A 15,120-nucleotide genomic window follows, 5' to 3' on the forward strand; every position below is an offset into this window, starting at 1 on the left:
CTCTAAAAAAAAGATATATCTATGTTCTAATCCCCAGAACCTATGATTGTTACCCTATTTGGAAAAAGGGTCTTTGCAGAGGTAAGTAAATTAAGGATCTTGAGAATAAGATCATCCTGTATTAGGCAAGTGGGCCCTAAATCTAATGACAAGTGTTCTTATAAGAGAAAGACAAAGAGAGATTTAAGAAAGAAAAGGAGACAGCCATGTGAAGATGGAGGCAGAAATTGGAGGGATGCAGTAACAAGCTATGAAATGCCTGAAACCACCAGAAATGAGAAGAGGCAAGGAAGGATTCTCCCCTAGAAACTTTGGAGGGAATGTGGTCCTGTTGACACCTTGATTTCAGACTTCTGGCCTCCAGAACTGAGAGAGGATAAATTTGTTGTTTTAAGCCACCCACTTTGTGGTAATTTGTTATGGTAGCCCTAGGAAACTAATACAAGGGGGGATGGTGAACGTGTCAGTATGGAATGACAGGTAGTCCCTCCCGTGTGTTCTTCTATAGAGGACACCATCTGCAGAAGAATATATTAATAATAACTACAGCAAACAATTATATAGCACTTATCTGCCAGTCAATGATTTAAGCCTTTATATTTAATTTAATTCAATTCACTTAATTCTTACAACAACCCTGAGATAGTAACAGTATTGCCCTCTTTTTAACAGAGGAGAAAATGGGTCAAACTTGTCCAAGGTCACACAGCTTGTAAGAGGCAGAACCAGGAATCTAATCCAGGCAGTCTGGCTTCAGAATACAAACTCTTAACCACTATGCTATGTATATGCCTTTCAATAAAGTCAAAATGGAGAGCAATAAAAGGAAAGGGGGTGGGGAAAGCAAGAGAGACAGATGTCGACCTGACTGAATTCAAAGTTCTATTTCCACTTGTCCCTAATTTTATTGCAAGATGGTAAGTCAATTCCTTTTTTGCCTAAACTAATTCAAATTGAGTTTCTCCAATAACTAAAGGGGTCCAGCCTAATATACAACATATATAAATAGACAGAAAAGAAATAGAAAAGCAACTGAAAAATACATGTCAGAGGAAAAGAATATTTTGTGTCATTCATCTTTAATATACACAAGTACAAGTTGGAAGTTGTTCCAGGGCTTAGAATTTTGGTAGATATTCAACAGGAAACCATGAAGAGTGAAGGCCAAATATTCTTAAAGTATAAAGAATTTCTTAAAATTGAGAAACATAACACAAATAGAAAAAAAGCAAAAATAAGTTGAAAGACCATTATGAGAAGAAGAAACGTCAATGGACATTAAACATATGAAAAGATATTCTGCTCATAATGAGAAAAATATAAATTAACACTTCTTTCCTGTCAGACAAATATCTAAACCACCGACCACATTATCTTCTATGAGCCTGCCAGGAAACAAGCACTGTAATATCTTATTGATGGGAATGCAGAAGAATTATTCCCTGTGGTTGGAAATCTAGCAATACATACCAATATTACATACGAATTTACCTTTCAACGCAGTGATCCCACTTATAGAAATCCAGCCCAAAAATCAGTAGTAGGCAGAATTCTAAGATGGCTCCAAGATTCTCAGGCCTTAAACACTAATGTATCAATAGGTAGTGCTGTAAAGAGATTTTGCAGATGTAATTAAAGCCCTTAATTAGTTGATTTTAAGAGGAGATTATCAGGGTGGCTCTGATCTCATCACATGAAACACTTAAAAGCCTAGTTTTCTCTGACTGGTCACAGAAGAGGAAGTCAGAGAGATTCAAAGCATGAGTGAAGTTCTTCAATGCTGACATGGAGGGAACAATCTGACAAAGCCCTGAAAGCAGCCCCCAGCTGACAGCCAGCAGGAAATCAGGCACTTCAATCCCACAACTATAAGAAACTGACTTCTGCCAATAACAAGAACGAATTTGTTATCGTGGATTTTCCCCAGAGCCTACAGACAAGCACTCAGCCTGGCCAACATTTTGATTTCAGTCTTTTTAATACTCTGAGCAGAAAACCCAGGCACACAGTACTTGACTTCTGACCTATAAAAAGTGGGTGTTTTAATTTGCTAAGTTGGTAGCAATTTGTTACGCAGCAATACAAAAAAAAAAATTACAGACATACTGGTAAACACAAGATAAGCCAAGGCTATTAATTTCGGCATAATTGATAACAGCAAAAGACTGAAAGAAACCAAGGGTTCACCAATAGACAACTGGATAAATAAACTCTAGTACATCCACACAAGAGCACTATGTAACTGTAAAAAAAGCATGAGTAAGAGCTCTATGTACCACTAAGGAGTAATCTCAAAGACAGAGGATCAGGACTTCCTGGTGGTCCAGTGGTTGAGAATCCATCTTCCAATGCAAGGGATGAGGGTTCGATCCCCAGTCTGGGAAGGTTCCACATGCCATGAAGCAACTAAGCCCGTGCGCCACAACTACTGAGCCTGTGCTCTAGAGCTTGTGAGCCACAACTACTGAGCCCGAGCACCACAACTACTGAAGCCTGTGTGCCTAGAGCCCGTGCTCCACAACAAGAGAAGCCACCGCAATGAGAAGCCTGTGCATTGCCATGAAGAGTAGTACCTGCTCACTGCAACTAGAGAGAGCCTGCACGCAGCAACAGACCCAACGCAGCCAAAAATAAATAAATAAATTTATTTTAAAAAACTAAATAAGAGACCAATCCTAACATAAGTGGAAAGATATTTCTGACTAGGCACTGTAGAACATCCACGAAAACTTGAGAACAAACATCCAAGACATTGCACTAAATTAAATAATTAATTTGTACTTGTGTTCCATAACAGATTTCAATAAAGGTAATAATATTAGAAATATTTTTAAAAACCATTCACTGGATATCTACTATGTTCTATATGTAAATATTACTAAGATATCCTACTTGCTCTCAGGCCCTCACAGTATAGTAGGGAAGACAGGCACATAAATGGCTAATTATAAAACTACTTAAGAAGTACCAAGATACAGGAATTGAGACACAGATGTAGAGAACAAATGTATGGACACCAAGAGGGGAAAGCCGCGGTGGGGTGGGGGGGTGGGGGGATGAATTGGGAGATTGGGATTGACATGTATACACTGATGTGTATAAAATTGATGACTAATAGGAACCTGCTGTATAAAAAAATAAATTTAAAAATTAAACAAGCAAAAAAAATAGAAGTGCCAAGATACAAGTAAGGATAAGATAAAATTGGAACACTTCAAGATTATAAAAGTTTAATGATAAAAATACCTATCTTTATGTTTCATTCATTTAAATCATCAAAAATTTCCCAAAGTAGGGAAAGTTTAAAAAAATAAAATGTTTAGGGTCAAAAAGAATTAGAAGAATTCAAAATGTCAAAACTGTAAAAAAAAGACAACACATAGGACAAAGTGACCAGAAATAAAAGTAATGATTAACAATAGAATTTCAGAACTAAATAATTCTTTACTAATGCATATATACACATATTTATGTGTGTTCAATTCATAAACTTACTCAAAGATGAGGAACTAAATGTCTCTGAATGATTAAAACAAATTACCCATCTTAGAGCATGAATATAAAATAAGTCTCAAATTAAATAAATATGTATATACTGCCCTCATGGGGCAGTAATATGTAGTTCATTTAAAATATAAGCAGAAAATGCATTGGACTCCTTGGATACAATTTATTAACGTAAGTCACCTAAAAATAATTCATACACATACTTCTATATACGCCGAATCTCTTTCCTAGTTGGGAAGCCTTAACCTTATTATTTCAATAGGTGCCACCACTGTTAGACAGCTGGATCAAAGATTCCATTTACAGATAGTTCAGAAGCTAACATTCTATAGGTTAATAAATTAAACAGTCTTTAAATGTGATTTAGTATACCTTTTTTTCTGTTAAATTGCATTTTTACTACAAATCTTAAAAAGCGGCACTATAAAAGTGAAAGATTAAAAGAAAATGACTTACAATAACCCTCGCTGGGACTTCACGAAGAGAATATTCTTCTTTATTAGGAAGACCTTGATTGCCTACAAGCTCATAAACAGCAGGATAAGATAACAAGTTCACCAGTGCTAGAAAAGACTGGGGTGGGAGGGGGAGAAAAAACCAATCGTTCAAATGGTTCATTTTTTTTTTAACCACATCCACGGAAGAGTCATTAATGTGAAGGGCAATTTTTAAAATAAGCCTAATCAATCCATATAACTGAAATATATGCATCTATGATAAGTACAAAATAGTTAACGTCAACAATGATCCATGTACTAACAATACATAACAACTGTAACAAAACATAAATGAGAACTGGAAAATGCTTTCAAATATCACACATCTCTTGAAAGTTAGGTTCTGACAAAAAATGAAATGAGCCATCATTCTCATTCTTTGCACTGTTATATCTGATGCATAAGAAAATATAAGAAAAATACTTTGGGGCTCTGGAGCAAGATAATAAATTCTATACATTATAGCACTCAGGTCACAAGGCTATCTTTATCCTTTAACTACATTCACTGGAAATTCAAGTAATCTAAATATAGTTATTAGAAAATGCCATGGCTTTTCCTATCAAAACCCACTCATTTTCTGGTGCAATCTTACCAAGGTAATCTCTCCGTGAAATTTTTAAGCTCCTGCTCTTGTCTTATCGACAAGAATCTGAATATTTTTCTCCAGCACAGTTCATTCTTTGGATCCCCTATGCAGAAGCATGCAGTGGTTGCCCATTACTAAACATCAGATCTAAACTCCTTAGCATGACTTTCAAGGCACTTTACTAATTAACACCTTTCTTCTCTTCACAGTGTCAAAAGCCTCAATTCCCCCGTTAAGTTTCTTCAGCTTGAAGTCACCACTGCAGTTAATCAAATCTGCCTGTGGTCTCTTTCAAGTGACTGCCACATATATGAACCTCTCTTATCCTACTAAAGAGCTCCCTCTTGCCCTCCCACTTACTCATTATCCTACTTCATTAAGCTTTCAAATGTTTGCCACATTTTTTCTAGAAGGCTTTCCAATTAAGTCTGTCCACCTCTAGAAGGTCTGTATTCTGCCAATACTTGTATATTTAGTTTGTATTGTATTAACTGCACTTATTTGTATCTACTAAGTTTTCTGCTTGTCATTTAAAAATGTTCACTAGACTCAGAAATTCTGAGGATCAAACACATTAAGAATTTTCACTAAAATCAGAACACTGAGGTAATTAAAAGAATAGTTAATTCAATCTCTCATTTAATAGATGAGAAAACTTGAGGACCAGAGAAGTGAAGTGACTTGGCCAAAGACATATAATCAAAAAATTGGTAGCAGAACTAATCGTATTTTATTTCCAGGCTAAGATTACTCATTACAAAATAAATAATCTTCATACACTATTTAACAGTATCACCCTTGCTCTGTAGTCCTGACTGTTCAATAAAATGTTCTGTGGTGATGGAAATGTTATGTTCTGAGCTGTACAATATGATAGTCACTAGCTACATGTGACTACTGATGAGCACTTAAGATATGATTAATGTAAGTGAGGCTGAATTTTTAACTTTAGTTTTAAATTTACATAGCTATATGGGGCTATTGTCTATCATACTGCAATAGCAAAGCTATAGAGAGAAGGAGGGAGGAACTGGACTGAAACTTTTAAATGTACCTTATTATATATTGAAGCTACATCATCGTTTCCTAAAATTTAAATGACAAATTAAATCCCGAAAGAAAACAGAATCCCTAGGGAAGAATAATATCTAGATCTACAAGCTGGGCGCTCAGACTGTTTACCACAATGAATTATTTCTAGATTTTTCAGCACATTGTTTAGGGGAATGTACAATTTTTTTTAAGGAAAAAAGTTAATTATTAGTTTATACTGACCATTTCTAATTCAAAGTCAAAGAAGTTAAATAAAATCCCTGTAATCCTAAATTTGAATTAGAAATATTTCCTAGGGATTAAGAATTAGTATTGTACTACTTTATGTAAAATTTAAGAATCCTGTACCCATACAGATTTGTATAACATTTTATAATTTGTTTGTCCTGTATGGTATAGCTGTCGTATGTTACCTTTAAGTAGAAAATAAATCCAACTATATATCAGTTTTCTTTTAAAGAGTCACATGTACTTACAAGAAATTGAGAAAAACAACAGGCGAGTGAGTATATAACTATTTGAAATTTCTTCTTTTAATCCTAAAAACCCAAATATGTATCAGGTATTTTCCTTCAACCTAAAGAAATTCCTTTAGTTTTATCTAAAATGCAGGTTTGCTGTAAAATATTTTCTTAGCTTTTAAATTTATTTTGCTTTTATTAAGAATATTTTTGCTGGATATAGAAATCTAGGTGGACTTTTGTTTTCCCTTCCCAACACATTAAAGTTGTTTCATTGACTTCTGGTGTGCAGAAGAGAATCTAGCAAAGTTTTCTGCTGTTCCCCTATATGTAATGTGTGACTTTCTATTCCTTCTTTCAAGATCTCCTCTTTAGCTTTAGTTTTCAGCAGTTTACGTGTCTACAGTGAGCCTTTCTGTGTTTTCTTTGTATTTTTATTTTCCTTCTTTGCATATTCTTCCTTGGGATTTACTAAGTTTTTTGACCTATAAACTTACATCTTTCCATAAATTTGGAAGTTTTCAGCTATTATTCAAAAAACTTTCTGCTCCATTCTCTCATATTCCTGGTGTTCCAATCACACATATCTTAATCCTTTTGATAAGGTCTCACAAAACACAACTTTTTCCTAATTTTTTTCTCTGCTTTTCGGACTCTAATTTCTATTGATTTATCTCAAGTTCATTGAATTGAGATGACATTATTTCTTTTGTCATCTTTAAACCTTATGTTAAGCCCACCTAGAAAATTATCTCAGATAACTTTAGTTCTAGAATGTCAATCTGGTTCTTAAACAGTTTCTGTACTAAGATTTCTAATTTCTTCATTCATTACAAGCATATTTTCTTTTACATGCTATTTATGATAACTGCTTTAAAATTCTTGGCAAATAATTCCAACTTCTACAGTTCACAGTCAAGCTCTATCAGTTGCCTCTTCCCAGCAACATTTCTTTTATTCTTCATATGTCTAGTAATTTTGGATTATATTCCATATATTGTAAGGATATGTTGTGGAGATACTGGATTTTGTTATATACCCAAGGAGTGCTGATTTTAATTTAGTAGTTAACGTGACTGAACTCAAATTCTAAATTCTGACCCCTGTGGTAGGTGAGATCTGTTAAGTTCAAGTATATAGTTTGAGGGACAGTCACATATTTGGACAGAGTACATACACAGTTTGGAGGGCCTGATATGTGCCTCTCCTTCCCCTCCTTCCATATTCCAGTTGTTGTGTAGCCCTAAACTTTGTGTTCTGGTTTTTCAGGCTTGTTACAGTATGGATTTCTATCTGTGGAGCATCAACTGGTACTTGCCCTCAGGTGTAAGTCAGTTAAATCTAGAATCTCTAGCAGTAACATTCTCTTCATCCACATATTGACTTCTCTCCATATTTTGCCTATTTTTAGATATTCAGGTTGGCTTATTTTTCCTGAGTTTTAAGTGTTCTCTCCTGGAGGAAATTAGTCCACTATTACAGAAAGCAGAAAAGCAGAAATTCTGATTTTTAAAAAATTTTACGACACTCTTTGAATGAAAACTTCCTAAGCCACCATAAAGTCAAAGTCAGGAAGCATTTAATTTTAGTGAAAATTGGTGAACATATTAAATATATAAAAGCCATTAAATTATAATAAGCCACTGAGTGCCTAAGAATTTTTTTTGCCACATTACTATATACTATATGCCATATGCTATATACTATAGCATCTTCTGCCCACCCCCTCCTTCAAATAATCATGACAATTTTCTATTAGATTTGAGTCTAAGTGTTCAAGGCTTTCTTAGTTTTGGTTGGTTGGTTTTTGTTTCAGTTTTGTTTTTTACTTCCAGTTTGAGATAATTGATATATAACACTACATAAGTTTAAGGTGTACAGCATAATGATTTGACTTACATAATCAGGAAATGATTACCATAAGTTTAGTGAACATCTATCATCTCATATAGATACAACATTAAACAGAAAAAATAAATTTCCTTGTGATGAGAATTCTTAGGATTTGTTCAACAATTTTCATATAATATAAAGCAGTGGTAATTATATTAATCATATTGTACATTACATCCCTACTACTTACTTATAACTGAAACTTTGTACATTTTGACCACCTTTACCACCATAAAGATATTGCACTATTATTGACTATATTCACCACTATATATTTCATCACGTTGACTCATGTATTTTGCACTGGAAGTTTGTATCTCTTAATTTCCATCTCCTATTTCACTCATTCCTCCACCGCACTTCCCTCTGGCAACCACCTATCTATTGTGAATCTATGACTGTTATGTTTGTTCATTTGTTTCATTTTTTAGATTCCTCATAAGTGAAACCATGTTAACTTTTTTATCTTCTACAAATTAGTAAATGATGTTTTTCTTCACATATTCACATTCATAGACAGTGCAGCCTTGTTGCTGTAGTTGTTCATATTTGACCAAATACTATTCATATTAACTTCAAAAATATTTTTTGAATAAAGCAACATACAGGAAAAACCTTAAACATAAGGATAAGTTTTGTGGATAGTTATAAAAATCTCATTTTACAATAAATTCCAAAACTTACCATACAAAAAAAAAGTGAAATCATATGGTATTTATTTCTTTCTCCATCTGACTTATTTCACTTACCATAATACTCTCTAGGTTCATCCATGTTGTAATAAATGGCAAGATTTCATTCTATTCTATGGCTGAGTAATATTTCATTCTATACCTATACCACATCTTCTTTATCCATTCATATATCAGTGAATGTTGAGAGTTTCATAAGTGTTGAATTTTGTCAAACGCTTTTCTGTATCTATTGAGATGATCATATGATTTTTATTCTTCAATTGTTAATGTGGTATATCACAACAACTGATTTGCAGATACTGAACCATCCCTGCATCCCTGGGATAAATCCACTTGATCATGGTGTATGATCCTTTTAATGTATGGTTGAATTTGATTTGCTAGTATTTTACTGAGGATTTCTGCAGCTACATTCAGTGATATTGGCCTGTATTTTTAATTTTTTTTCACAGTCTTTCGTTGTGGAATCAGGGTGATGCTGGCCACACAGACTGAATTCTGATGCATTCCTTCCTCTCAAACTTGTAGTAGTTTGAGAAAGAAAAGCATTAACTCTTTAAATGTTTGGTATAATTCACCTGTGAAGCCATCTGATCCTGGACTTTTGTTTGTTGGGAGTTTTTAAAAATTACTGATTCAATTTCGTTACTGGTCATCTGTCTGTTCATATTTTGTATTTCTTCCTGATTCTGTCTTGGGAGATGGATAAATTCCTAGAAATATACAATTTCTTCTAGGTTGTCCACTTTATTGGCATATAATTGTTCATAGTAATATCATGATTTCTGTGGTATTGACTGTAACTTCTTTTTCATTTCCAATTTATTTGGCTCCTCTCTTTTCTTGAGAAGTCTGGCTAAAGGTTTATCAATTTTATTTATCTTTTCAAAAAACCAGCTCGTAGTTTCACTGATCTTTTCTATTGGTTTCTTAGTCTCTATTTCTGCTTTAATTTTTAGTATTTCTTTCCTTCTATTAAATTAGGGTTTGTTTGTTCTTTTTCTACTTCCTTTGAGTTGGCATTTGTTGTTTTGCTTTTTTAATATGTCTGGTGTGTATTGTTTATTAATTGAGAAAAATTATAGTAGGAATATCCTAAAAGGAAAACATCCTTGCAAGACAATTCACAGGGAACACTGGTATTTGTCTTTTACTAAGTTTATTTTAAAAATAAAAATTTAGAAATAAAAGAAAGGAGGGAGAAAAATTAGGAAAGGCTGCTGGTTGTAACTGAATATAGATTAAGGTCTGGATGAAGTAATTTGAGAGAGATATTTCAAATCTATACATTGTTAGTTAAATCATTTCTTACCTTTTGACAGCTTCGGTCAATAGGGTCCACTGGAGTAGATTTGGGATGGGTTACTCTAACATCATCTCTTCCACATTCCAGATTGGCCCATAATTCAGTTAAAAGTGCATTAATAAATCCTAAGAAGAATTTTACATCATATTTATAATATACTACTTCTTTGGATTATGGAGGAAAGGCATAATTATCCTTCTGACAAGACTGGTCCACACTGACAGAAGACATACTTGTATCCTGTATAAGAAATAACCTCTAACCTTGGTAGAAATTATATCTGCTACTGTTAATATACATTTATGATGCCTCATTATCATATAACTGCAATGCCTAAACTCTCAAAGACTATTTCCCTAGAGGACTGAATTTTGAGCCCCCGTTTTTATCCTTTAGTCAATAACCTCTCTGAGCATGTTTTCCTGAAAAAAATAAGGTTTACATGTTACTCAGCAAATAAGCTAATAGTGAAATGCAGCCTGAAAGCTGAGGTGTATGTGTGTAAAGAAGGAGGTATCCTGGAGGCACAGTAAACGTCCAAAGAGTGTGTGTTCCCTTTCTTTAGTGTAATAATTTTTTTGCATTTCCATATGCTTAGAACAATTCTCCACTTCATACAACTTCTGGCTCTATACAGTCTTTAAATTCTCCTGAGTCAGATATATAAATCTAAATGAAAGTGATTATTAAGCCCAATTATCAAATTCCTTTATGAGGAATCAAAGCATATGGAAAGGTGCAAAACAGAACACCTAATCATAAATCAGTAAGTTCGTAATAACACATTAGAGCAGAAAGGGTCCTCTGGCATAATGGAAAACATATAGGCTCTGAAATCGAAAATAGCAGTGTTCAAGTTACAAATCTGCCAGCTTATTAGTTACATGTCCTTGAATCTTTTGACTTCTAAGAGCATCGGTTCCCGATTTGAAAGCTGAAAAAACTGTTGCATTTGAGGGTTGCCATAAGTATAAATGGGATGATATACACAGAGGTCCTAATATAGTACCAAGACATCAGAGGAACTTGAGCAGTGTTAGTCTTCCTCCCTTTGTCCTATGAAAAACTGCATTTAATCCTCTCAAGAAAAGTTGGATACTATGAGGTTTAGAAGCTTAATGACTTGAGCAACAAGAAAATCTGGGATTGAATCCAGTCTTCAAATGCTTCCATTAATGTGTCCCTCAGTGCTATAAATAAATTGGATTTTATTTTAAGTAAAAGAGTAAGTGGCTCAGCTTAGGGCAGCTTCTGCAAGAAATGTGTTTCATAAGTATTCCAAATTGGTCCAGCCAAAAAATATTTAAGATACACTATAGAAAAATATTTACATTTGAGGAGAGAATCAACAGTGACCACTGATGTTATGATTCTTCACTTCTAAGACTTAAATGTAATCACAGCATCTCTATTAGAGATTATATCTTGTTTCTGGTTCAGGGTTCAGATAACCTTAATATACAATATATTAAATCTCCCAATGTTAGAATGTCTTAAAAATCCAATCTGTAGTAGATAATATTCAATACATGCCAACTACAAACTCCAAAAATAGTGGTGAAAATTAAGTGGGTGAGAGAGAATCTTTCAAGAAAAGAAGAGAAAAAGGAATAAGAAAATGGTATGTATATGTGATAACTATTATGACTGGAAACCTTGATTTATATATAATTCCCTGAAACTGAGCATTAAATCCTATCAGATGCAATTATACTAAGAGAGGATGACAAACTTTTGATTTATAACATGAAGGTTTCTTAAAGCCATCAAATATATCTCAGTTTAGGTCATTATGTGCCATTGTTCTGAGGAAAGAAAAAATTTATATATATTTTTACAGAGAAAAAAAAATTCCTAGTGGGATTTCACAGAAGAGAAAAGGTAAAAAGGAAATCCCAATAACATTCTTTTACCTAAGGCCTAACTTGGGAAAAAGAACTTTACAGTGATAATACCTGATACTTGATCATGGCAGTTAAATTTTGTATAGACTCACTCATTTTACTTAAATTATAATTCTAAAGAACTTACCTGAATTTTGTAGTGCTATTGCACCTGCTGCTGTTGATGCCACTTGTGTAAGCAGAACTCCACAGTCAAACTTTTTATGTCTGCTGGTCTAACATAAATAAGGAATAATGAGAATCAGGAAAACACAGCATGCTAATATTTTACTTACATGTTACATGTACAGTTAGTGATTTCTTTATTAAAATGCTGGACAGTGTTTCAAGGAAAGATAACAAGAGCAGAAAAAACTCAAACTATAACAATCAGTGAGTTAATACTAATGTAATATTTTTGATAATCTTGTTTCAGAGATCTAGGTTTTGGAACCAGCCCTAAAATTATGTTGCTTCATGACCCTAAACAAGTCACTATGTCTCTAAGCCTCTTTATATATAAAATAAGGGACTTTGGACCAGATGAAGAGAAACTCCTTCCAATTCTAATTTCTGTTATCTTCCTATTTTATTCTTTAGGTTGGTTCTTTGATAATAAATTCTCATTAATTAGTCTGTATTGACTGCCAGTTTTTTAACTGGGCTTTCAAATAAACAACTTTAAAAAGAATAATGGTATCTTCTTCAAAATGACGGTTTTAGAGGCAATGTGATTTTTTTCCTAAAGAAGGAAGTTATATACATGCACACGCGCACACACACACAATCCTCATTTAATATACAGGTTTCTAAACAACATTGTAGAAAACCTTAAATAATTTATTTCACAAAGAATATCATCCATGTATTCATGGTACAGTTCAGAAGTATCTCTTAGCAGAAATCAGAATAAGAAAATAAAGACGTTATAAAATATTCCTCCTTCCTCAGACTTTATAGGTCAGCCTGATCTCAGACAAAGTGTTTGACTTCTAAACAGAGCTAACCATTTAGAATTTGTATTTTTCAACATTTCATTAAAAGGATAAGGATATGTTTTTATTAAATTTTTAAAATATAAACTATACATTCCATATTAAGGGCAAAAAAAAAAAAAAGGCAGGGGGGGACTAAAAGACCATGGGAAAGAATTAGGTTTATTTCTTAAAATTTTTTGCTGCTCATCTCTCTATAAATTTGCCTTCCTCTTCCATTTTTATTACATTTATTTTCCATTTTCCTTAATTTATCATCCATTAGTTCCACAGTGGGATAACACAGAAGTACAGCAAGATAAATGTCTATCTTTTTTCCCACTTGCCTTCTTCCATGACAATGGAAAAAAAACCTTACTTATCAATCATCCCAAAGGACACTGCTGATTCAGATATTAGTAGCCACAGGGGTCTTCCAGATCAACACTAAATACTAAAAAGGAAAGGCAGAGGAAAACTTCAGAGAAGCTAGAGGGGCTTCACTAAACAAGACTTAATAGATTTCATGGACACGGTTAAGACTAATCTGAGTTCTAGTATTACTATCATCAATAACTACATGTGTGAACACAAGCACATCATTTATAACCGGCCTGGATCTCCAATTTCTCTTCAGCAAAATTAAGGAAAGTCTAGTTGCTTTCTTACAAGATAACTGAGAATCTAAATGTTCAAAAAATGTCTTGAATGGTGTAAATCAACATTAAACTATTGTACTAAATTATATGGTTGTAAGTTACTGATGTCCAGGGAACAACATCTTCTATTACAACGAACAGTATATTACAAAGGAAGACCAGATTGTTTTAAAATTTATGAATATAAAAATATGACATCTAGTCCTAGGTATATTATCACAATAGTAAAAAGCTATGTCTACATGGTCTCAAGAATCTGAATGAGAAAGAAAAATGTCTTTCAGTCGCTTGAATATTTTCAAAAATGGAAAGAAAAAAAAAAAAGGGAAACCCAAATGGTTAACTAGTACACAAGGAGAAATTCAAACTCACCAGCAGCTCAAAACACAATTTATGTAAACTAAAAGCCTGAAAACCTTCTATATTTGCTATAATCTGAATGTCTATCTCCTCTTAAAATTCCTATGTTGAAATACTAAGCCCTGGAAGGAATGGTAGGAAGTGGAGCCTTTGGGAGGCTATTAGGTTGTGAAGGTAGAGAGTGCTCACGAATGGAATTAGTGCTCTTATAAAAAAAAAAGATGCCCAAGAGGCCCTAGCCCCTTCTGCTAGGCTACAATAAGAAGTCTGAACATCAAGAAATAGCTTCCAGAGATAAAGGAAACACTTTTAAAAGCATATCTATGATCCTAAGAAGCCCTGACGTTTAGGGATATTTACTGTAACAGCAAAATGATGAATATATCTCAATGATCTCTGTCTGATAAAGGGCTAAATTTATAGTAAATTTTATTTAACAGTACCAATAACAAAACCCCTCTACAAATATATTTATTCTTCCAAAATGTGAACTCTAAACTCCCAATGACACATACACTTAGACCCAAAAGGTTTTTCTCCTGGAATTCCACCGAGTTTTTGTATAGCCAGATGTTTGATATCATATTTATAAAACATCTAGATGATTAACTGAGTTTTTCAATTTCATCCAGTTGTTTCAGCCTGTAAAATACTCATAGATACCAACATCAACTCTCTAAAGCTTTCCTGAAAAAATATCGTTAAATATTACAATGCTATATGGTTTTTTAATTGAGGTTTAATAATCTCTTCACACAAAGAAAACAGAATAATGTTCTTAATGGCTTTTACAGAAAGGAAAGTTCCTTTTGCCTGTGGCAGATGGTAATTCTCACCTGTAATTCTTTTGCGTATTGGTTGAACATAAATGTCACACATTCATTGACAGCACCTGTTCTTTGAAGAAGTTGTAGTCCTTTGGGAGTGGCAGCAAAATTTAGTAAATCGTCTAACAAATTCTCTTCCCAAGCCATACTGAAACAGGTAAAAAGAAAGGTATGAACGTTTTTATTGTACTCAAAACTGAAAACAACAACAACAAAAAAAAAACAGCTTAATACTACTAACAATTAAATTTATAGAGTACACATTGGCTATAAAGTACTCAAATGTTTAAAAATAAGATAAACATCATGGTTTCCTTGACAGTGAGTTGTTTTTCTTATTTCTTCTATCCAATAATTTTCCTTCACTAAATGAATCAAGTATTAACTGAACATGTCAGCATTTTCATTACACCTAG

At 33.4% G+C, this 15,120-nt stretch overlaps 1 protein-coding gene across 1 annotated transcript in view; it reads right to left on the reverse strand.

Moving 5' to 3' along the window:
• The window catches only part of TBC1D32 (TBC1 domain family member 32), a 180,101-nt gene that overhangs the window by 93,534 nt on the left and 71,447 nt on the right, over nucleotides 1–15,120 (reverse strand). Inside the window, exons 19-22 of the mRNA XM_081251576.1 lie at nucleotides 14,714–14,852; nucleotides 12,033–12,120; nucleotides 10,008–10,126; nucleotides 3,964–4,080 (exon numbers count right to left, since the gene is read on the reverse strand). Coding sequence (XP_081107702.1) covers nucleotides 3,964–4,080; nucleotides 10,008–10,126; nucleotides 12,033–12,120; nucleotides 14,714–14,852 — 463 coding nt within the window. The remainder of the gene's footprint in view (nucleotides 1–3,963; nucleotides 4,081–10,007; nucleotides 10,127–12,032; nucleotides 12,121–14,713; nucleotides 14,853–15,120) is intronic.

This window comes from Mesoplodon bidens (assembly GCF_964165515.1).
Source record: "Mesoplodon bidens genome assembly, chromosome: 12".
Classification (NCBI taxonomy): domain Eukaryota; kingdom Metazoa; phylum Chordata; class Mammalia; order Artiodactyla; family Ziphiidae; genus Mesoplodon; species Mesoplodon bidens.